The following is a 22,982-nucleotide window of genomic DNA, read 5'->3' on the forward strand; positions in this document are numbered from 1 at the left end:
GGGAAGGAGGTATGGATACAAAAGGTCATTATAAAAATTGAGGCGCTCCAAACATTTTCCTACGCATTATTTTTCTGCAAATTTTCTCCTTTAATTTGCTTCAAAATAATTCATGATCTGAAAGACAGGTCCAAATGGTACATTCAGGAACAACAGTTAACATTTGCTTATGTTCTCACCCTTCAAAATTCTCAACCAGTACATCTGAAATGCAGAATTTATTTTTGAAGAGCTCGGGTGTTGACTGACTGAAAATAAATTCAAATTAATACAATCAGAATGAACCAGACTGTTAGGCCAGAGTACTCAGGTTTATACAGGAAATTCTAATTTATTCTGAAGCCCAGTTCTTACATATCCTTACTCCCACCAATCTCGTTTTATCCTTAGAATGGACACTTGAATAGGAAATTTGGGAGCAAGGTTTTTTCCTTTAATTACCATGGATTGAAATAAAATTAGGTTAAACTACTGCAAATGAAAATACATCTACCCTATGCATATTGTTCTCTATCATATTTTATAGTCTTACCTTTGATGTCCCTTAGTGGAAAAATATAGGCCAGATCTTCTCAAAGAAAGTATAATTTTTTCCATGATGATTTCTTCCCCTGCTCCTTTGCATGCAAATAACCATGAATTTCAGGATATGTGCTGGAACTTAGGAACATCTGAAACAAATATTGCATATTTATTTCCCACCTGAAGTCAGCTTTCTCTTCTATTGACATACTATTCCACAGTTTTGCCAACATTATACTGAAATTTAAATGTTTAAAAAGGTGAAAATACACACTTCAAAAATGGAAAATTATACACATGCCTCAAACAGGGGGATCATTTACTTACAACAGCATAAAAGACACTGAACAAAGCTTCTGGTAACTAAAGGAGGAGGTTAATCCTTCAAAGATTTATCAGAAATTTAAAGAAGGCAATAAACAACACTATATAAAACCTAAGTTCTTGTACCCTAAAAGAAAGAACAGCCTTCTACAAACTTGAAAGTTCAGACAGATATTCATGGCAGTAGTTTGTAAGATTAAAAACAATGCTTTAAGGTATTTTGTTTGTTTTTGTTCTATTTTTAAAAGTGGTGGGTTAATGCCACATCTCCCAATTCTAACTCTCACCAGCTTTTTTATCTCCCAATTCTAACTCTCGTCATTTGGTGGTGACGGAGCATATCACCATTTATACATACAACCCTCTCACTCTACCACACACAAACCCAACATACACACTTGAGCACCGACAGAAAACTAAGTACGCATAAAGCGACCCTGAAATCAAAGCTAAATTTCAAACCCTCAGGAGAAAAGTCTTCCTCCTTCGAAAAAAAAATTTAGCTGCATTATTTTGCAAGTACATTAGACTGACAAATATTCCAAGTCCTTGACAAGGTAAAAATTTGTTATTCCCTAGAATAGTTTGCAGATATCTACACAGTATGTTACCACAACGTTCTGGTCCAATGTGACGCTATAGTTTTAGAGTAGCAGCCGTGTTAATCTGTATTCGCAAAAAGAAAAGGAGTACTTGTGGCACTTCTTAGTCTCTAAGGTGCCACAAGTACTCCTTTTCTTTTTGCTATAGTTTTACTAACATTGAAGCTACAGAGAAGCAAATACTATTTATTATGAGGGAATTGACCTTTAATAGACAGATAAAGGGATATATACACTCTATAAAGAGCATTCCTTATTAGTTCAATGCATTGCCCTTGTTATTTGTACTGAATTTTCTAAAGGAATATATCATGCCTTTTGAAAATTTGACAGAATGCCCAAGAAATTGTATCAGATACTGGAACACTTCCTAATTCAACCCAAGAAACAGATTCAGCTCTAGGCCAGGGGTTCTCAATCCATTTCCCTCATATAAATCTCTCATCTTGGAGTCCTTTGTGTAAGTCTCTGCAGCTATTCTAAGGATTTCAGACACCTGGGAAGAGGACTCCATTCACTCTTCTCTATAAAACCCAACTGCTCAAGGAAGGTAGTACCTCCTTTCCACTGCAAGGTATCACAGCATCCCTTCCCGACACAGGTCCTTTCAAACCTCTAAATAGTAGGCATTTTATAGCTCTCTCCGTTCTGCCCTGTACACATCTATTAAGGAAAGTGATGAGCCCTCCTGGGATCAGCACTCCATTCCTTCTTTTCAAGGATAAACAGAAAAGTTGACAGAGGCAACTCCTATCAATCTACCTCTTCCCAGCACATCCCCCTCAAAAGAATTAAATAGATCAGTTTACCTAAAGGAGGAACATATCTGCTCTAAGAGGTTCCATTGTAAATAAAAAAAGGACTTATGTTCTGCTACTAACACAGTAATTTGTTCAATACACTATAACCATGATCCTGCAAAATCTTAAGCAGATGTGTAACTTTATGTACTCTGCAGCAAATTGTGCATCCGAAACACATGTTCTGAAGCAATATTAAATTTATTCTATCATGCAATACCCTTCATTCCCACATCTCTACACCCTCACAAACACATACAGCAATAAATATTGAAATAAAATTATTGATTGCCAGAAAAAACCCCACATCCTGAAATAATCATCATAGAAAACAAAACAAATCTCCACACCATGGGCCTGGACTATGCACAATGTTTTCTAGGCAGTCAGGTCAGAACCACCTTCCCCACCTGAATGGCAAGGAAAGGGGAATGCTGTAGCTATCTGCAATGGCTCATCTCCCTGGCTCCAGAGTCCTTGGCAGTTGTGCTTTTCTTCAAGCTGTCTAGCTCATGAACTTGTATTTCTGGCACTCCCTGCTCACTCTCTGAATGTTGGACACCTGTTGTAGCGTCTCAGCAATAGGATGGCTTCATGGCACAGAGCAAGAAGCATGCACTAAAACTGGAAATAAGGAATACATTTTTTAATGGTGCGAGTAATTAGCCATTGGAACAGTTCAGCAAGGGTCATGGTGGATTCTCCATCACTGACAATTTTTTAAAACAAGATTAGATTTTTTTTTTTTGAAAAGTTATGCTCTGCAAATTATTTTGGGTAAATTCAATGGCCTGTGCTATACAGGAAGTCAGACTAGATGATCACGATGGCCCCTTCTGGGCTTAGAATCTGTAAACTATGAGCCAATTAACTTCCACTTGTAGGGGAAGCTGGAGACAAAAAGCTGCACGCAGAATCCAGGAGAGCAGGAAGACAGAACATAGTATCAGGCACCTGGTTGCAGAAAATGGCTAATTTCATCAGGAAATATGCTAAATTCTTATGGCTACAGAATCACTGAGCCCATAGAGCCTTGAATTATATTAGAGCAGTGTGTATCTCAAAGCTATTGTTTCAGCCTTGCTACAGATTCAGGCAGGCACACTGCTTTAATTATCATCCATTTCCTGTTTCTGAGGTTTGCCCCATGGCCATAAGAGCTAAACACATTTTTTTTAAATGAAAGGAAAGATTGTGGAGCACAATTCTGCAGCAAAAGGTTAAATTCCTCAGTAAATTTTTGCCCACAGAATTGTAGAATAGACAAGGTTCTCTATGTCAATAGTCCCCTCAACAGGACTATACATGCACAGAACAATCTCAGATTCAGGGCCTAGAGCTGCTTACGCAAACCATTTTCCAGCTTTGCTCACAGTTGAAGGGAACGACATCTCCATTCCAATGTAGGCACTGTTCCACAACACAGCTTCATTTCAGTAGCCATAAGTGATATTTATCATGCAAGAGTGCACTTGAAGGAGGCATAAAACTTGTGATTAGTGAAAAGAAGGAAACACTAATTTTGCTTCTTATTGCTTTTGGTTTTCAACATTGCTTGATGAGCCCACAAATATCAAATAATGCGGGCTTCTAGAAGCAAGAAGTTTGAGGCAAAGACATTTTAATCTCAACTTGAAAGTGTACGTGTCTGAGATATTATCAAGGCTAAGAAGGTTTTACGGCAAATGACGAAAAGGAAGATCAATAACGTAAACATACAAATACATTATTTTTCAGGCACATGTGAGTGAATAAAAAGACTATATTAAAGCTGTAATTTAATTCAATTCTACAGACCAAGTTCAAAGGGAGGCTTTAGGAGAGTTTGAAAGAGTGAAGGAATGTCTACACTAGAAATACTACAGTTGCACAGCTGCAGTGCTGTGGTATAGACTCTTACAACAGTGATGGAAGGGAGTCTTCGGTCGCTGCAGTAAATCCACCTCTCAAAGGCAGTAGCTAGGTCAATGAAGAATTCTTTGGTCATCCTAGCATGGTCTACACTGGGGCTTACGCACCTGAATGCTACAGCTAGGTCAATCTAACTTTCTCGTACAGGCCAGCTGTTGATTTTCTTCAGGGAGATTGTGAGGAAGAATCTCTCTCCCCACCTCTCCCTGATGGCTCTTAATTTTAGTACCTTTGCCCATTTTGTCTGATGATTCAATTAATGGCTCCCTAACCCCATAAGACACCCATTTTAGGCCTTGTATCCTTGCACCCATCCTCTCACTAGGAAGATATCCATGACAAAATTATAACCAAAACATCATTCCTTCAACAGCAGGCCAAAGTTGCTGAAAGCAAAACAAAGCTCTGCTTTAGCAATCAACATTGCACCCATACTAGTGTTATCAATTTAAAGTAGTTCACAACAACATTACTTGGAATGAGGCAAGACTAAATCATCTGTTTTTTTTTCTTCCCAGGATAGCAAAAGATTGCATGGCAAAACACATCATGACTAACAGCATCAGACAAAATCATTATTGCCATGATGAAAGAATACTGAAAATCCAAGACAATGATAAGAATAACCTGCTCTTCGGGTTATGGAGTTGTAAAAGATGGTAGGATGATAAATATACTCTGATGAAAATCCAACCAAGTTAAGACCAAAGTTAATTAAAAAGCTAATGTACTCAATGCTTTTTTTGCCTCTGTTTTCACTAACAAGGTCAGCTCCCAGACTGCTGTGCTGGGCATCACAAAATGGGGAAGAGATGGCCAGCCCTCTGTAGAGATAGAGGTGGTTAGGGACTATTTAGAAAGCTGGACGTGCACAAGTCCATGGGGCCGGACGAATTGCATCGAGAGTGCTGAGGGAATTGGCGGCTGTGATTGCAGAGCCCTTGGCCATTATCTTTGAAAACTCGTGGCGAACGGGGGAAGTCCCGGATGACTGGAAAAAGGCTAATGTAGTGCCCATCTTTAAAAAAGGGAAGAAGGAGGATCCTGGGAACTACAGGCCGGTCAGCCTCACCTCAGTCCCTGGAAAAATCATGGAGCAGGTCCTCAAGAATCAATCCTGAAGCACTTAGAGGAGAGGAAAGTGATCAGGAACAGTCAGCATGGATTCACCAAGGGAAGGTCATGCCTGACTAATCTAATCGCCTTTTATGATGAGATTACTGGTTCTGTGGATGAAGGGAAAGCAGTAGATGTATTGTTTCTTGACTTTAGCAAAGCTTTTGACACGGTCTCCCACAGCATTCTTGTCAGCAAGTTAAGGAAGTATGGGCTGGATGAATGCACTATAAGGTGGGTAGAAAGCTGGCTAGATTGTCAGGCTCAACGGGTAGTGATCAATGGCTCCATGTCTAGTTGGCAGCCGGTGTCAAGTGGAGTGCCCCAGGGGTCGGTCCTGGGGCCCGTTTTGTTCAATATCTTCATAAATGATCTGGAGGATGGTGTGGATTGCACTCTCAGCAAATTTGCGGATGATACTAAACTGGGAGGAGTGGTAGATACGCTGGAGGGGAGGGATAGGATACAGAAGGACCTAGACAAATTGGAAGATTGGGCCAAAAGAAATCTAATGAGGTTCAATAAGGATAAGTGCAGGGTCCTGCACTTAGGATGGAAGAATCCAATGCACCGCTACAGACTAGGGACCGAATGGCTCGGCAGCAGTTCTGCGGAAAAGGACCTAGGGGTGACAGTGGACTGAGAAGCTGGATATGAGTCAGCAGTGTGCCCTTGTTGCCAAGAAGGCCAATGGCATTTTGGGATGTATAAGTAGGGGCATAGCGAGCAGATCGAGGGACGTGATCGTTCCCCTCTATTCGGACACTGGTGAGGCCTCATCTGGAGTACTGTGTCCAGTTTTGGGCCCCACACTACAAGAAGGATGTGGATAAATTGGAAAGAGTACAGCGAAGGGCAACAAAAATGATTAGGGGTCTAGAGCACATGACTTATGAGGAGAGGCTGAGGGAGCTGGGATTGTTTAGTCTGCAGAAGAGAAGAATGAGGGGAGATTTGATAGCTGCTTTCAACTACCTGAAAGGGGGTTTCAAAGAGGATGGCTCTAGACTGTTCTCAATGGTAGCAGATGACAGAACGAGGAGTAATGGTCTCAAGTTGCAATGGGGGAGGTTTAGATTGGATATTAGGAAAACTTTTTCACTAAGAGGGTGGTGAAACACTGGAATGCGTTACCTAGGGAGGTGGTAGAATCTCCTTCCTTAGAGGTTTTTAAGGTCAGGCTTGACAAAGCCCTGGCTAGGATGATTTTAACTGGGACTTGGTCCTGCTTTGAGCAGGGGGTTGGACTAGATGACCTTCTGGGGTCCCTTCCAACCCTGATATTCTATGATTCTATGAATTACAGCTGGAAGAATTATCAATGACAAAGAAAAGCTTTATTAGGGAGCCAAGTAACACTGGGAAAAAAGTACAGAAAATTAGAGGATTCCTCTCAAAAAAAAAAAAAAGGGGGTGGATTGGTTATATAAAATGCAGTAATATCAATGTATTTTACTCTATGGGGATGAAATATATGATATTATTTATAGCAAATGAACTGTAAAAATATCATTGGTGTAAAATGTCATTATGTATTACAGATTCTACTATACCACAGTATCACACATATTTATAACTTGGTTTGTACGTCTGTAAAGCCTACTTAAAGAGAAATGAATTAAGCAGATAACAGGAGGGTGCAAACTCAAATGTCTGAGATGAATATAAAAGCCAAGGAAGAGGAAAGTTAGAAGAGGTGGATGTTCTTGCACATCTAGGCCTAAAGTTACGCTTCCCCTTATATAAATCTTATTCATATATATCCCCCAAACTTACAGTGAAACATCTGAAGTGCTAGAGCTGTTAACAGCGCCCTTGAAGTTAGATGCACCATCTTGCTTCTTGAGCAGAGACCCTGACTCTCACAGATGAGATGGGATGAAGACTAATTTCAGAGAAAGCCAGCTTCTTTTTTTAAACTTTCAGATTTGAATTAGAGCCTTTGTGTATCCAGTTTGTAACCAGACTGCTTTTAAGTTTCTCTTAATTGCTCAGATTTTAACTCAGTCCCATTAAATCAAATTTGGTTGTTGAAATCTTCTTTTGCTCATGTGTGTACTACTGATCAATATTTAAGAATTGCCTCCAAAAATGTTCCAATAAATTTGTGAGCATGCCCTCTTGCAAGCAAATTGGTGATAATGCAGGCACAAATGGAGGGCTATATGTGCACATTTAGCATATAAATTGTGGTTATATTTTGGAAGTATCTTTGAAAATTACTAACTGAAAAACAACATTTTGGGCTCAGTTATATTATAGGCAGAGCTGGTAGCACTGTAAACTGGTGAAGTTGCCGAATGACTGCCATTATAAAGCCCAGTTTTCAGTTGCTTAAAACTTTGCCAAACTACCTATCCATGCTGAAATTTTCCATGCTGGGCATCTGCCTCAGGCTGAATATTTTTGGAACATTTCTGCAAAAGGAGTTCATCAATTTCTCCAAACAAGATTATGGAAAAATATATTGGTTTACCCATCTTAAAATCATTTTACCATGTTTGTTGCAAAGTTATAATGCCTTCATTCTTTGGAGCAGGGACATGAAATTTGGCAGGAAGTCACCTTCGCTGTTCCCATGGAAAGCCAGCCCAGATTTGACCAGATTATAAATAGAGTTTGGTGGAAAGAGGTTTTCATTCTGCTTTGAGGGAAACCCAAGTCTTATCAAAAATGTTTATGAAAAACCAGAAACCAAAAAGCTAACATTCTGGTGAACAGTCACATGTGATGTGAAAGTTGCTGCTCTGGCTGATTCACAGCAGGGACTTGAACCTGGGTCTCCTACATTCCAGGTGAGTGTCCTATCCACTGGGCTTTTGGCTAATCATCTCTCTCCCTTTCAGATGAGAAACCTTTCCACAAAAAGTTTAGGTTCCAACAAAGAAGCATTTTCTGAAAACATGTTTTGTCAAATAACTCCCAGCTACCTCTGTTTATAAACCTTGGAGGGGTGGGGGAAAACACAGCTCACACATGCTCAATAGAGACTTGACAAGTGAACTTTCCAGATTCCATCTGAACTGGGCATGCTCCAGCCCCAAGCTGCGGGGGATAAGCAGGGTTTTCCTTGCAATTGCCACTCCTGGATGCTGCAGAACCAAGCATCAGAACTGAGACCAAGGAGACAGAGACTCAATGCTCCCCCTGCTGGTGCCCAAGCAGTATGGCAGCCTGTCTGGAACACAGAGGGGACAGAAGGTGGTGGGGAGGGCAGTGAAGAAAGTAGAATGGGACAAGGAAGTAGGGTGACCAGATGTCCTGATTTTATAGGGACAGTCCAGATTTTGGGGTCTTTTTCTTATATAGGCTACTATTAGCCACCCACCCCCTGTCCCGATTTTTTACATTTGCTGTCTGGTCACCCTACAAGGAAGGGTGGTGGGTTGAGAAGAGACTGGGATTGGGAGGTCTGTGGAAGTTTGGGCCTGGATGGGCATGAAGACTGGATGTAGAACCCAGGGTGGGGGAGACTCAATGCTTTGAGCTGAAGTACTCAATGCTTTTTTTTGCCTCTGTCTTCACAGACAAGGTCAGCTCCCAGACTGCTGCATTAAGCAACACAGTATGGGGAGGAGGTGAGCAGCCCTCAGTGGTGAAAGAGCAGGTTAAGAACTATTTAGAAAAGCTGTACATGCACAAGTCCATGGGTCCAGATCTAATGCATCCAAAGGTGCTGAGGGAGTTGGCTGATGTGATTGCAGAGCCTTGGCCATTATCTTTGAAAACTGTGGCAATCAGGGGAGGTCCCGGATGATTGGAAAAAGACAAATATAATGCCCATATTTTAAAAAGTGAAGAAAGAGAACCCAGGGAACTACAGACCAGTCAGCCTCACTTCAGTCCCCCAGCAAAATCATGGTGCAGGTCCTCAAGGAATCCATTTTGAAGCACTTGGAGGAGAGGAAGGTGATCAGGAACAGTCAACATGGATTCACCAAGGGCAAGTCATGCCTGACCAACTTGATTGTCTTCTATGATGAGATAACTGGCTCTGTAGATACAGGGAAAGCAGTGGATGTGATATATCTTGACTTTAGCAAAGCCTTTATATGATCTCCCACAGTATTCTTGCCAGCAAGTTAAAGAAGTATGGATTGGATGTATGGACTATAAGGTGGATAGAAAGCTGGCTAGATTGTCAGGCTCAACAGGTAGTGATCAATGGCTCAATGTCTAGTTGGCAGCCGGTATCAAGCAGAGTGCCCCGGGGTCGGTCCTGGGGCCAGTTTTGTTCAACATCTTTATTAATGATCTGGATGATGGGATGAATTGCACCCTCAGCAAATTCTCAGAGAACATTATGCTGGGGGGAGGGGGAGAGGTAGGTACACTGGAGGGTAGGGATAGGGTCCAGACTGATCTAGACAAATTGGAGGATTGGGCTAAAAGAAATCTGATGAGGTTCAACAAGGACAAGTGCAGAGTCCTGCACTTAGGAAGGAAGAATCCCGTGTACCGCTACAGGCAAAGGACCGACTGGCTAAGCAGCAGTTCTGGGGATTACAGTGCACGAGAAGCTGGATATGAGTCAGCAGTGTGCCCTCATTGCCAAGGAGGGCCAACGGCATATTGGGCTGTATTAGTAGGAGCATTGCCAGCAGATCGAGGGAAGTGATTATTCCCCTCTATTTGGCACTGGTGAGGCCGCACTTGGAGTAGTGTGTCCAGTTTTGGTACCCCCACTACAGAAAGGATGTGGACAAATTGGAGAGAGTCCAGCGGAGGGCAACAAAAATGATTAGGGGGCTGGGGCATATGACTTATGAGGAGAGGCTGAGGGAACTGAGGTTATTTAGTCTGCAGAAGAGAAGAGTGAGGGGGGATTTGATAGCAGCCTTCAACTACCTGAAGTGGGGTTCCAAAGAGGATAGAGCTAGGAGGGAGATTGGATGGGGATAAAGGAGACAAACTCTGCTGAGGAGCCCAGAGCAGGAGATGGGGACTGGAGCGAGGAGCACAGAGGAGTGAGAAATAGGAATGAGACAAGACAAGGAGCTGGGGCTGATAGGAGGGAGAAAAGAGAACAGGGCAGAAGGGGTCAGGTTTGAGGGGAGATTCTTCAAGATTCCCGAGTCTCAACATTTCTCTGTCATCAGCAAATATCTGTGAAACCCTCTGGCAAAGCGCATGTTTCATCCCTCTCTAGTCCACAAAGGATGACAACTTACTGGTCTGTGAAGTGGATCTAAAGACTCAAACCCTGCTGATGTCCCATGTCGCTATTCCCATAGGATTAAAAAGGCAAACTGAAAAACAGAAAATTAAAGACCTCAGAAATTACACACACAAAACTGCATTAAAGAGAACATTAAGATTGCAAAGTCAAGTACTCAAAAGTTAGGACATGCCAGAATTGAGTGCTTTGCAGCCTTCTTGCTCTTTTAACATAGTTTTTGTGTATATATTTCATACAAAAACTATTTTAATTGTCTAGAAAGGAAGTGTGCCCTGTTCTTTAACATATATTTTACATTAAGATAAAAATACTTTGTTTCATTGCTTGTGAAAAATGGCTTGTACATATGCTATCTACACGTATTTTCTAATGTATTTGCATTCTGCTGAAAAGGCAATAAGAAAGAAGCAGCTAAATTAGTCAATACAAGATTTGCACTCTGAACTCAAAGTACACCTACAGAACCTGAATATCAATTGTATCTATCGACAAACCAGACTTGGGGAAAATAGAGCTACCCTTAAAGAAAAAGTAGAAAAACATAATCAGGATAATTTTACAGACTAAAAATTGTGAAATTGTTGCTCTCAAAGTACAAAATAATTAACAATATTCTGCAGAGTGAAAAAATTAATCCTGGTCCCAGAAACCACTGCAGCCAAAAGTTTTGAATAGTACGAAGAACAGAGAAGTGTTATTCATATAAGTAAAAAATGAACTCTTAACCCCAACAAAGTAATAGCAAAACTAACATTTACTTCAATGGGACTAGGATTTCACCCATTAACCAAGTTAGCTCAAACGGGACCTAATCCTATGCACATGATTAACTCAATGGGAGTATTTGTAAGAACTAACAACATGAAATTTTTATCCATATATTGTTATTGAAAAGGTGTGGAGGGTGTTGCCATAGAAAGCACTGGTGCAAGCTACTGAATAGGTTTTACAAATGAAAAAATCTGATTTTAAATTAGGTTTGAAGACATCAGCTTCACATTTAATATTAGAAACAGGTGAACTATAAATGAATCCATTCATACTATGAGACCTATAATTTCTCAAAGAAAGATAAAATGAAATATCAGAATATTCTATTAATATTACTGTGAAGGCCTCAGGTTTAAAATCCATTTAATCTATTAATTTTTTATGTTTAAAATTGATCACATTCATGAAAACCCAGAATATGAACTGTGCTCAGTGATTCCACACTCAATACCCAAGGAATGCATGCACAAATACTGTGCCTCCCTAAAGTAGACTATGAGACAGCCTCATACCATCTACGCATCGCAACCCCCTCTCCTTCTTCTTTAGACTTAAGACTTGTTGGGGGCAGGGATTACACTTCTCGCTCTTTGAGAAGTGCTACCAGAAACAATTTTTACAAATCAATGCACATCTGATAGTTAAGCACCAGAATATGCCTCTAAGAGAGGCTCTGGAACCCCCTTCAATGGAGGTTTTTAAGAACAGGGTGCAAAAACACCTGTCAGAGATAGTCTAGGTATACTTGGTCCTGCCTCTGTGCAGGGGGTGGGATTAGATGACTCTTGAGGTCTCCTTCACCCCTACATTTCTATGACTCTGTGACTATTAGAGAAGAACTAAGGAAAACAAATCAGTACATTTTTAGGTATTTCAGCTCTTTGAGTTAAAAGGAAGGAGCCAATATTCTTACCTTCTCTTACTCTTGCCTTATAACAAAAGGCAAGAAAAATGGTTAACACATAGCTGGAGAATATTTTATTTGCATATATCTCAACCCACTGAAAACTATAAGAAAATTTCAAAATTGGATTGTTAAAACTAACATCTCTCTTGACACTTGACCAAGCATGTCACAGATAATAACACAAGCCCATTAATTTGTCTTAATGAAAGTTTCCAAGGAAAGAAAGAGTGGCATACTTTAAATGATCTACTGAATGGCTTTTGTTGAAATGTGTGTGATGGCTTTGTAATTCACAAAGGTGTTCTGTACTTAATGTGTAGTAAGTCCTATTGAACCAAATATAAATAATCAGACAATACTATGAAAAAAATAGTAACAAGAAATACAGTTTTATCCAGTTTTGATTGTTTGACAGGTTAACCTGTAATCTCATATTTGGAGTAAAACTGAACCCTATGCAGAAGGCCAGCATACAAACTATGTACTGCTTAAACACTATTTTTGAGGACTTAAGTGATTTAGTGGTACATAGGCCTTAAACTTGCTCTGCGCACAGGTTTTTAGCAGATATACTTTAGTTTTTTTAAAATAAGTCAAATATTTCTTTCAAAACCATTACTTTTGGAGATAAAGAGATGCTAAATTCTATTAGCACAGAGGCCAAAATTTTGAAATATAGGTGCCTAAAGTTAGACTCTGAAATCCATATTTAGGCAGCAAGAGAAAAAATGGCCCAATTTTCAAAAGGTCAGCACCTTTGAAAGGTTAGACTTTTTTTAATGTTCTTATTTTTGGTTCCTGAAGATGATTTTAGGGACTGAACTAAAAGCAAATTTAAGTTTCAATGTTTTGCCCACAGCAGGGGGTTAGAATCAGGAAATCTACACTTTATCTTAACTCTGCCACAAACCTAACCACTCACTTTAGCTCTCCTTTCTGTAAAATGCGTCTGTGATAAATGAAGGGGCTGGGGGTAGCTCTCTTTTATGGACACCCAGCCAGCCAGCCATAAAATCCCTATTAGTAGTTGTTCTCTACTTGCTTTACCTGTAAAGGGTTAAAAAGTCTCCCTGCATAGGTAAAAGGGAGGGAGGGGGCACTGACCAAGAGAGACAATGGGAAGGCTAGAACTTTTCAACACTGGGGAAAAAATTCCCCTTTGTCTGTCTGGTTGTTCTCCTGGAGAGCAGAGACAGGGCTGGAGCTATGCTGTAAAAGCTTGTGCCAGGTATGAAAATCATCAGATCATACCTAGAAACTACTCTTTTAAAACCCCAGATATGTACTAGAAGAGTAGCCATGTTAGTCTGTATCCACAAAACGAGGAGTCCGGTGGCACCTTACAAGACTAACAGATTTACTTGGGCATAAACTTTCATGGGTAAAAAACCCACTTCTTGATAACCTTATACCCAAATAAATCTCTGTTAGTCTTTAAGGTGTCACCAGACTCCAGATATGTAAGTAGATCAGGAAATGTCTAGGAAGACACGATTAGGTTTCTCTTTTAATTTCTTTAGGGCTTGTGTACTCCTGTGCGCTAACCCCAGATGCTTTTGTTTTGCTTGTAACCTTTAAGCTGAACCTCAAGGAAGCTATCCTGATGCTTAATCCTTATAAATTGTTTTTTGGAGTTTTTTTAATCTAGTAAAAAGCCTAAATTCAAGATGTATTTTCTTTCTTTTTGTTTTAATAAAATTTGCCTTTTTTAAGAACAGGATTGGATTTGTGTGTCCCTAAGAGGTTTGTGCATATGTTGTTTAATTAGCTGATGGCAACACCTGATTTCCTTTGTTTTCTTTCTCAACTCTTCCCTGGGGGAGGGGTGAAAGGGCTTGAGGGTACCTATAGGGAGGCGGTGTGGTTCCCCGCTGCTCCGGAGAGGGATAAGCTCTGCCAGACACCAGAGTGGGCAGGGCCAGAGCACTCCAAGCCTGCCCTCCAGAGGGTCAGGTGCCGGACAGGAAGTATAAGAGCCCAACCCCAAAGCATCAGCCACTGCAGGGGTCAGACACCTCTGGACTCCAGCAAATAGTGGCGGACCTGGAGATTGGCCTGACCAGCAAATACTTGACACGGATCAGTGTGTGGGAGAGTTGCCGAGCCTACCCCTCGCCAGCTACCCCAAGCATCCAATGGTGATCGATCCCCCGAGGGCACCACCTTGACCAAGGTACCTCCAGAGAGGAAGTTGCGAAGTAGCCCGGGGGCAGCCGACCCGAGTCTGGCTACAACGCTGCCGGAACCCACGTCAATGTGTTGCAGCCAGGATCCCCACTGACACAGCAGCAGGCCTTTGGCCGCTGCTAGGACCCTGGGCTGGGATGCAGTGGAGTGGGAGGGCCTGCGTCCCCCCGCCACCCACACGTTGGGTGGCAGTCTCCTCCTTTTCAAGGCCACTCAGAGCCTGAATATGCTATTTACCTGCATTTGCTCAGCCCCTGCCTGAGGTCTGAGCCTAAGACTCACTGCTGCTGACTATATAAACTGCTGCTCAGCCCCTGCTTGAGGGCCTGTGCCTTGAACTCATTTCTGCCCCGCCCTGACCCAGGCCCTGGGCCTGTTAACTGCTAACTGTTACTCGTGTTTGCTCAGCCCCTGCCCCAGGGACCAGTCCAGGGATTAAGGGAGGTGGTGTGGTTCCCTGCTGCCCCAGAGAGGGACGAGCCCTGACAAACCCTCTCTATAGTACCCCACAGGAAGGAATTCATAAGTCCATCTTTCTGGGTTCTCAAAGGGGTTTTTGCACTTGGGTGGTGGCTAGGGTGACCAGAGAGCAAGCGTGAAAATCGGGGATGGGGTGAGGGGCAATAGGGACCTATATAAGAAAGACCCAAAAATCATGACTGTCCCTATAAAAATCGGGACATCTGGTCATCCTAGTTACTACCCATCCAAGGTCAGAGAAAAGCTGTAACCTTGGGAGTTTGATACAAGTCTGGAGTGGCCAGAATTAATTTTTAGAATCCTTGTGGGCCCCCACTTTCTGCACTTCAAATGCCAGAGTGGGGCATCAGTGCTGACAGTGTCCTACACTTATAACAGACATGTTTTGAAATTTAATTTATTAATGTTTTTAAAGCACTTTTTGCTTTTCCCCACCAAAGTATATTAAACTATCTTCCAATTTTAACAAATCTTGCTGTTAGGATTTTTTAAAAAAAAAGTTATTTGGTCACTGTTCCTTTTCAACACCCTCTTAGTCCCAAATACATATGGTAGGTTGCTCTCTCTAGCACTAATGAAAGCTTTCCCCTGGGTAAGTGTTGCCATTTCAAATATATAATAAAAGAAAGGGAAGATCTTTGTTTAGGATCCATCTCATGGCCACTACAGGATTGTTTTCTATTCTGTAGATTGCGCCCCATTTTACATTTAAAATGATGCATCCAGCTTATATTTAAAACATACTGTGGATATTATTTGTTATTTGTATTACCATAGTGCCCAGAAGCCTGGAAGTCGTACCATTGTACTAGGTTCTACCACTTCTTTTGGGAGACTGCAACATTCCACAGACTAACAAACCGTGCCAGCCGTAAGATTTTTTTTTCTGCTAATCAGTCAATCTTCCTTTCATTAAGTTCATCCCTTTACTCCACTTTTACAATGTGTTAAAAATCTTGTTTTCCTTTGCATGTACCACTGTCAAACAGTTGAGGACTGTTGGGCTCCCATACTTTTAGATGGGGTACACTACTTTAATCTTTCAGTCATTTCTTGCAAGTTACTCCACCCAACTCAGCCAAACCATTTTTTTGCTGCATTTTGTTCTTTTCTGAACTCTCTCCAGTTGGTCAATATCTTTATGGCAATGAATTCCCCAAAACTGAATCATTCCAGGTGCAGTTATCTCAGAACGGCATAGCGGGGGAATATTACCTTTATGGTTCATGACAAAACGTCTCTCTAGTCATCCAATAGGCCACTACAATTCTGTCAGTTACAAAATAGTATGTATGCACAAACTAGACACCTGAAATTGAGGTATTCTGCTGTGAATTGGTTTATCTTAATGCAAGTACTGTATACCTGTAATATCTGCGTGTGGCCTATCATTCCACTGATCTCGCTTGACAACGACACCATATGCTCTGGAAAATAATTCTGTTAGAATAGAACATATTATTAAAACTTCTATAAATGTGAATAGAAAAACCTTCAGATTTCTCTTAGACATATAAACAGATCCACCACCCAATTGCACAGAGCAAAAGACAATGAGATTTCCCTCTCAAAGAATTTAGGAAAGGGGAGGAAGCCATTAAAATAGTCTCATATTGTGGTATCTTGTAGATTCAGCTGCTGAGTTTGTGAGAGCAAACTTCAAAGTTTGGTTGGGTTTTGTTTTTTGTTTGTTTTTTTAAAAGATTTCAATGCAGGCATAAAGAGTCTGCTGCATCAAGTCAGACTGCAGGAAGGACCATACTTAGGATACATCTATACTGCAAAAACCTGTGGGCCTAAAGTAGCAGTATAGATCTTCCCACTTGGACTGGAGCCTAGGGTTTGAAACCTGCACAAGTCCCATTTACCAAAGTCTGTTAACTCAGGCTCATATTCGCTGCTAGGTTGTGGTTTGTTGGCTGTTGTGATTCATTATTTTTGTTTGTTTATTTTATTTTTTTTTTTGAAGTCTAGACATTACCTGACAATCTAAGGTTATCATTCACCCTCCCCTTGACGCCTAATAGGCCTGCCCTAGGCTTCAACATATTACTATCTAGGAAGAGGGAAAATGTATTTAAAAGGAAAGTTTTGTTAAAGTTGATATGGTATCCCAGTGGAAGAAGGAAAAAAGTGGGAGATATTGTCAAAACATTTAAAATCTTATTTGAAACAAAATGTTGGTTACTATATTTTTTGCTACCTTTTACTAATTCAGAAAAAATCCTCTCTGATTTGTTGTGAATGCTCTCTTTATTCTGTATGATATTAATATGGATCAAATGGGGGAAACAAAAATACAAAAGAGGTATTATAGGCCAGAGCTAGTGTAAGTCAGCACAGCTCCACTGACTGAATTGTAGCTATGCAGGTTTAAACCAGTTGAGGATTTGACCCCAGATCTAAAGTGATAGTCTTTCCTAATAGCTGGACAATTCCTAAATTAAATCCTTCACAAAGTACATAAAGTAACCTTTCATGTTGGGCCCCGATTGGTAAGCTAATGAGAGTCTATATTGCCCACCAAGGCTGAATGACCATGGTCAAATCAATGTACTGGGTCTAATTATATAAAGTTATTTCCATGGACCACTATAATATCTGACCCCTTACTATTAATTAATTTAGCAACATCTCTGTGAGATGGAGTTATCCCCATTCAGAAATAGGGAACTGAGGGAGAGAGTGATTAAATGATTTGCTCAAGATAATACATGCAGAGCAAGGAATGGAACCCAAAGCTCTTGTGTCCCTTAAGATATGTCTGCACCACAGCTGGAAGGTGTAAATTCCAGCTTGAGGAGACATACTCGCATTAGCTCTGATCAAGCTAGTGTGGTAAACTAAGCTAGAGTGTAGTCACAGTGGGACAAATGGGGCAGATGTGGGGAGCTGCCATAAGTATGACCTTGTTGAGACCATAGATATGTATTGGGCAGCTAGACCATCCCAGAGCTTATGCTGTGGCGACTACACTGCTATTTTTACCATACTGACGCAATTGGAGCTAATGCAGGCATATCTCCTCAAGTTGGAATTTACACCTTCCAGCTCTTGCTTAGACATACCTATAGTGATTTAAGATCATTCTTCCTTTCCTTTTAACAGGTCACAGGTAGATTTAGGTTCCATTACATTTTACAGCTCACTCTAAGTCCTCCTGCATTTCTGACATTCCCCCTCATCACTATGCCACATGGTGTCAGATGTCAGGGCAGCAGTAGCATCTGCCCAGACAGTGCTTTTAAGACGACAAACTTACCATTGGGTGTTTAAAAAACTCATATTTGGCATAGTTTTTTCTAAAATACAGTCTATTTTCTTCTTCGATTCCCCAGTTTGACTGAACTTCAATTACCAATTCGTGGTCTTCTATCATTCTTTCTGTAAAACAAACAAACAAACAAACAAAAAACATAGCCTTGCACACAAGACCACCATCGTGGTAAACCCATGAGAACTTAGGCTCAGACACAAATGAAGAGTTATGTTCAACCCAACATGAACAAAGTAATATGAACACCTTCAATTCATCAAGTCTGTTTTACATTTTGTCACCAAAGTCGGTCATTATACAGTGCTCTTTTATAAGCTAACTCTGCTCGTGAAACATGAATATCTGCAGTCTGTGAGCAAGCTAACTTCTCCTCCTCTTCCTCAAACACCAACAAGGTTTTAAAGTCTCTCATATAAATGCAAAATGAGATATTGCCTCTTCCAAAGCCAACTTATTACATACTGTAACATTTTTACACAGCTTGGAATAGAGAAATGGCGATTTTGGCAGCTAGACTTCTTAGTTGTATAACTTCCTTCTTTGAGAAACGAGAGACTTAGAGCCAAAAATTAATTAAGGGGAATGGTTAATTACAAAAACACCCAACATTCATTCATAAAGCGTTTTTTTCACATTGGAAGAGTTCATCCTGAAATTACTCAAGAGCTGGCAAAGCTATTACAAGTGATCCCATTTGTATAGCTGTGAGCTCATTAGCTAGGTTGGATGCCAGACATTTAGATCTGCAAAGCCAGGTAGGGAATTTGAATCTTTTGAAAACCAATTCTGATTGCTAATTGCCTTTACAGTAATTGGGGATTTAGAAAAATCTAAACAAAATGGCAAACAAAGGACTTATATAAATGGATAATAAAACCAATCAATCCGCCTGTCTGCTCCAGAGTTTTTTCTAAAGATTTCAGAATACTGTTGCATCTCCTCTGCAAGCTGTTTTTAATCTCATTTTTGACAGTTTCCTGCAATGTAAAAAACACTAAACTACATTTGTATGAAAGGAAATATGGTTTAGAATTTAAGGCCCCAAACCTGCAAAGAGTTATGCATGTGCTTAATTATAAACACTAGGAGCGCTATCGTTGATTTCAATGAGACTACTCAGAGTATATAAAGATAAGCCCATGGATCATCCTTTGCAGGATTGTGACTAAATATATTTCTGTACATTGGATATCACTTATTAAAAAAAAAAAAACTCATTTAACTTTCATGCTACAAAGAAAAAAAGAATACATTTCAGTGCACAGGAAAAAGTTTGGTGGGCAATTTTATTTTGCTGATGGCATGAACCAACAAGGGAAACAAGTTATTTTAAAATGTAAGTGAGGAATATTTTTTCTGGAACTTTATTGAATTGTACTTAAAGGGTCACTGTCAATTTCAAATCTAATTAGTTCCAACAAATAAACAATTTAAAATGGTTTCAACGACTGCTCCTGGGTCCCCCTGCAAATTATACAATTTTACACAGCCACCTTATTTTATTTAATTTCTCTCTCCCCCCAGTATTGCCAAAAAGCAAGAGCACAAAAATCATAGTCAAGCTCTAAAAATGCATGAGATGAACGGGGGGGGGGGTTGTCTATGTATTTTCCTTCTAGTTTTTCAGCCTTTAAAGGTACAACCAGTTCATGTTCTCAAGCTTTATTCCATAACCACGAGGACTTTAAGCTTAATTTAAAGAAAAACAAAAAAACCCCACCTCTTACATAATCACTTTAGTCCAGGAGCTGGGGGCTTTAAGAAATACCAAATATCTCAAGACTTGTGATAAAATTGTGAGCTCACATCACTGCTTTCCAGGACTGTGGGAACAGAGTGATGCAGCAAAACACAAAATGTCCATTAAATTCTTGAAATACATTGGGGACAAATGTTTGTTTCAGAAGGTGGAGGAAGTAACTGAGGAAACTGCCATTTTAGACTTTATTCTGACTAACAGCATTGTGAATCTGAAGTTGAAGGCAATCTGGGTGAAAGTGATCATGAAATGGTGATTATGTGATTCTAAGGAAAAGAAACAAGAAACAACAAAATAAGGACAATGGCCTTTAAAAAGCAGACTTTACCAACCACTTCTCTGAGTTTTGTAATGGCCCACGGGAATAAAATCTAAAAGAAAAAAGGAGTTCAGGAGAGTTCTAAGTTTCTCAAAGAGACAACGTTAAAAGGTACAACAGCAAACTGTTGATAGGATGAATACTAAAAACAGAGCCCTGCGTGGATACAAAATTTGTACCTGCAGATGCGAATATCCATGGATATAAAGCAGATACCCGTTGAAGCTGCAGGGCTCTATCAGGAACCACAGCAGCCTGTCAGGCCACCAATCACAGAAGCCAGAGCCGAGCCTGGGCAGCTCCTCCAGCGCAGCTGTACCGCCCCCAGCCCTGCCCACAAGGGTGGGCACCAACCTCACCAGCAGCTGCCCATCATCACGCTAGAGTGTGCAGGCAGCTTGCATGCTCCTGGACAGAAGTAGCAACCTTAAAGAGGAAAAACAGTACACTTCTATCCTTTTTTTAAAAACCAAATTTTGCTGTATCGCTAAGATTTTCAAAAGGGTTAAGTCATTTTGAGGGCCCAAATAGAGCATGTGGAGCCCCTGTCCTCTGCAAATCAGACCCGATTTAGGGTATCTCAAGTTGGGCACACAAAATCTTTTAAAATTAATTTGGAATATCTTGGCCCAGAAAGAATTAAAAGGGCAGGAGTACAATTGCAGCCTCTTTCCATCAATTGTCTTCACTTCTTGTGGCAACACCCACTTTCACCAAAACAAACAAAACAAAACAAAAAAAATACTATCCACAGCCCAAATACGGCCAAGTCTTCAAATCTAGATTAATAACTGTGCCAAGAAGTCTCCAAATCGCCACTGAGTGAGTTATTACCATTCACACAGCTAAATTCTGCAAGTAGGAAAAGAAGTGGGCTCACTGTAGGCCACATATACTGATAGTGCTCATGCAATGATGAGACCAATTGTTCATCTTAAACAGTTCTCTTTTTAGTTAATAATACAAATTAGAATTGGGTAAGTCCTTGATTGACTAATTTTATTTATATTTTAATCCCAATGTATTTTTCATAGTGTTTAGCACTTGAAGGAAGTATGAGAAATTAATTAGTTAACCATATATTTATTTAAGAGCATAAACAACTGTATAAAAAAAAAACCACCTAACTGGCTTCCTCTGATGAAATGACAAGTTAAAAACCACCTTAATTAAAGGGACTGTAATTAAACATTAGACTCTAGTCCTGAAAACCCACTAGTATTATTATGTCATGCCTAATCCAAAGAAAAATGCAGCAGCCCACCATAATCTACTAAATACAATAGGATTTGTAAAATAAATGACCTCCACTCCCACTGACTAAAGTCAAACAACTCAGTTGAGAAGCTAATTTAACCCCTCATCACAGGGATAAATAAATGAAGCAAAATTGTGTAGTAATCATACCTACATAATTCAACCAATATAGTTTCTCAAAAATTCTCTGAAAATTAAACTGAACCAGGTACACAGCTTTTCTCCAAATGCATCTTTCATATTTATGGAAAAAAAACATGGAGAACTGAGGTGCCGTCTTAAAACAATTTTTTGTTGTTTTTCACCAGTTTTTACAGAAAGCCAGTGCTGTTCTGGTATGTTATTTGAACTGTTACATTTCTGGCACTGTGACATTTAAATAAATACCATCTTCTGGAGACTTGCTTCTTGGAACAAAAACCAAGACGTAGTGCATCACCTCATAATAGATAAAGATCCTGGTATAGCATATGAACTCTACTCAATGGATTTTTAAGGTAGCAGATTATAGAACTTCTAATGTGGATTCGGATTACTTTTTAAAGGAATTGAACTATTAACAGAGTACTATACTTTAAAACAATCCTATGATTGGATTGGATTACTTTTCTTAACAATGCTGTCTATCCAGTCTTGAATAAGGACTCCCTAAAACTACAGTACAGTCTCTGTGCAGCTCACATAAACGATACAAAGGAACTTCCAGGAAAGCAATTGGTAGAAATCATTGTAATCTCAAAATGCTGTTCAAGACATTAAGTCTCAACACCATAGTAAGGAATTCTTAGATATTTTACAGATTGGTGAACTGAAGCAACAGGACTCATATACGAGTCCAAAACCCCCCCGTCCCCTGCTCTAACCAGTAGACCACACTTCCACAAAAGCTTTCAGCCATAGTTTAAAATACCTTGCACAGCTCTTCCCCCTGAAGGCCTGCCTGATAAATGCTGAAATCGTCTTCAGGCAGAAAGGTGACAAGACTATTTATTGGGACCTACGTAAAAAGGCTTCTTTTGGCTGTGGACATCTTTCAGTATCCTCAGAACAATTCATCTTATGAAAACATACAATACGGATTCTCAGCAGACTAGGTTCCTACTGAAACCTGTCATGGAGAGAAGGGAGTTCGCAAAATTCTATCTTCGTTTTGGACGGAAGAGTTTTATCCTGGGACTTGATTTGTTATCCTCTTTTTTCTAGAAATCTCTGATAGTGGACACCATTTCCTTTCCTCTTGTCTCAAATGCATTTCCTACTACTGGGCTAGCATTTATCATGGTCAAATATTGACCTTTCCCCCTCATTCAGGGGAGGATGCTGAAGCTGATGGAAGAGAACGAGTATCTTGAATGCTTTCTGGCTTATGTCCTCTATCTTACTGGCTCTTCGACTTTTCTTTTGGGAGGAGAAGATTTCATCCTTGCCTGCGGATTGTTTCCTTTTCTTAAATAGTGCCCTTTTTGGGGCTTAGCCTGAGGGGAGGGCTTCAGGCCTACATGCTCTCACTGAAACGGACCCAGATCCTCCACTTGGGAGGAAGGCAAGGCAAAAAGAATGCCAGGACTCTT

At 40.3% G+C, this 22,982-nt stretch overlaps 1 protein-coding gene across 1 annotated transcript in view; it reads right to left on the reverse strand.

Moving 5' to 3' along the window:
- GRB14 (growth factor receptor bound protein 14) overlaps positions 1-22,982 on the reverse strand; it is a 72,234-nt gene that overhangs the window by 16,088 nt on the left and 33,164 nt on the right. Inside the window, 4 exon segments of the mRNA XM_038422040.2 lie at positions 533-578; positions 581-671; positions 16,165-16,239; positions 18,062-18,183. Of these exon segments, the coding sequence (XP_038277968.1) occupies positions 533-578; positions 581-671; positions 16,165-16,239; positions 18,062-18,183 (334 nt within the window).

Source organism: Dermochelys coriacea, chromosome 11 (assembly GCF_009764565.3).
Source record: "Dermochelys coriacea isolate rDerCor1 chromosome 11, rDerCor1.pri.v4, whole genome shotgun sequence".
NCBI lineage: Eukaryota > Metazoa > Chordata > Testudines > Dermochelyidae > Dermochelys > Dermochelys coriacea.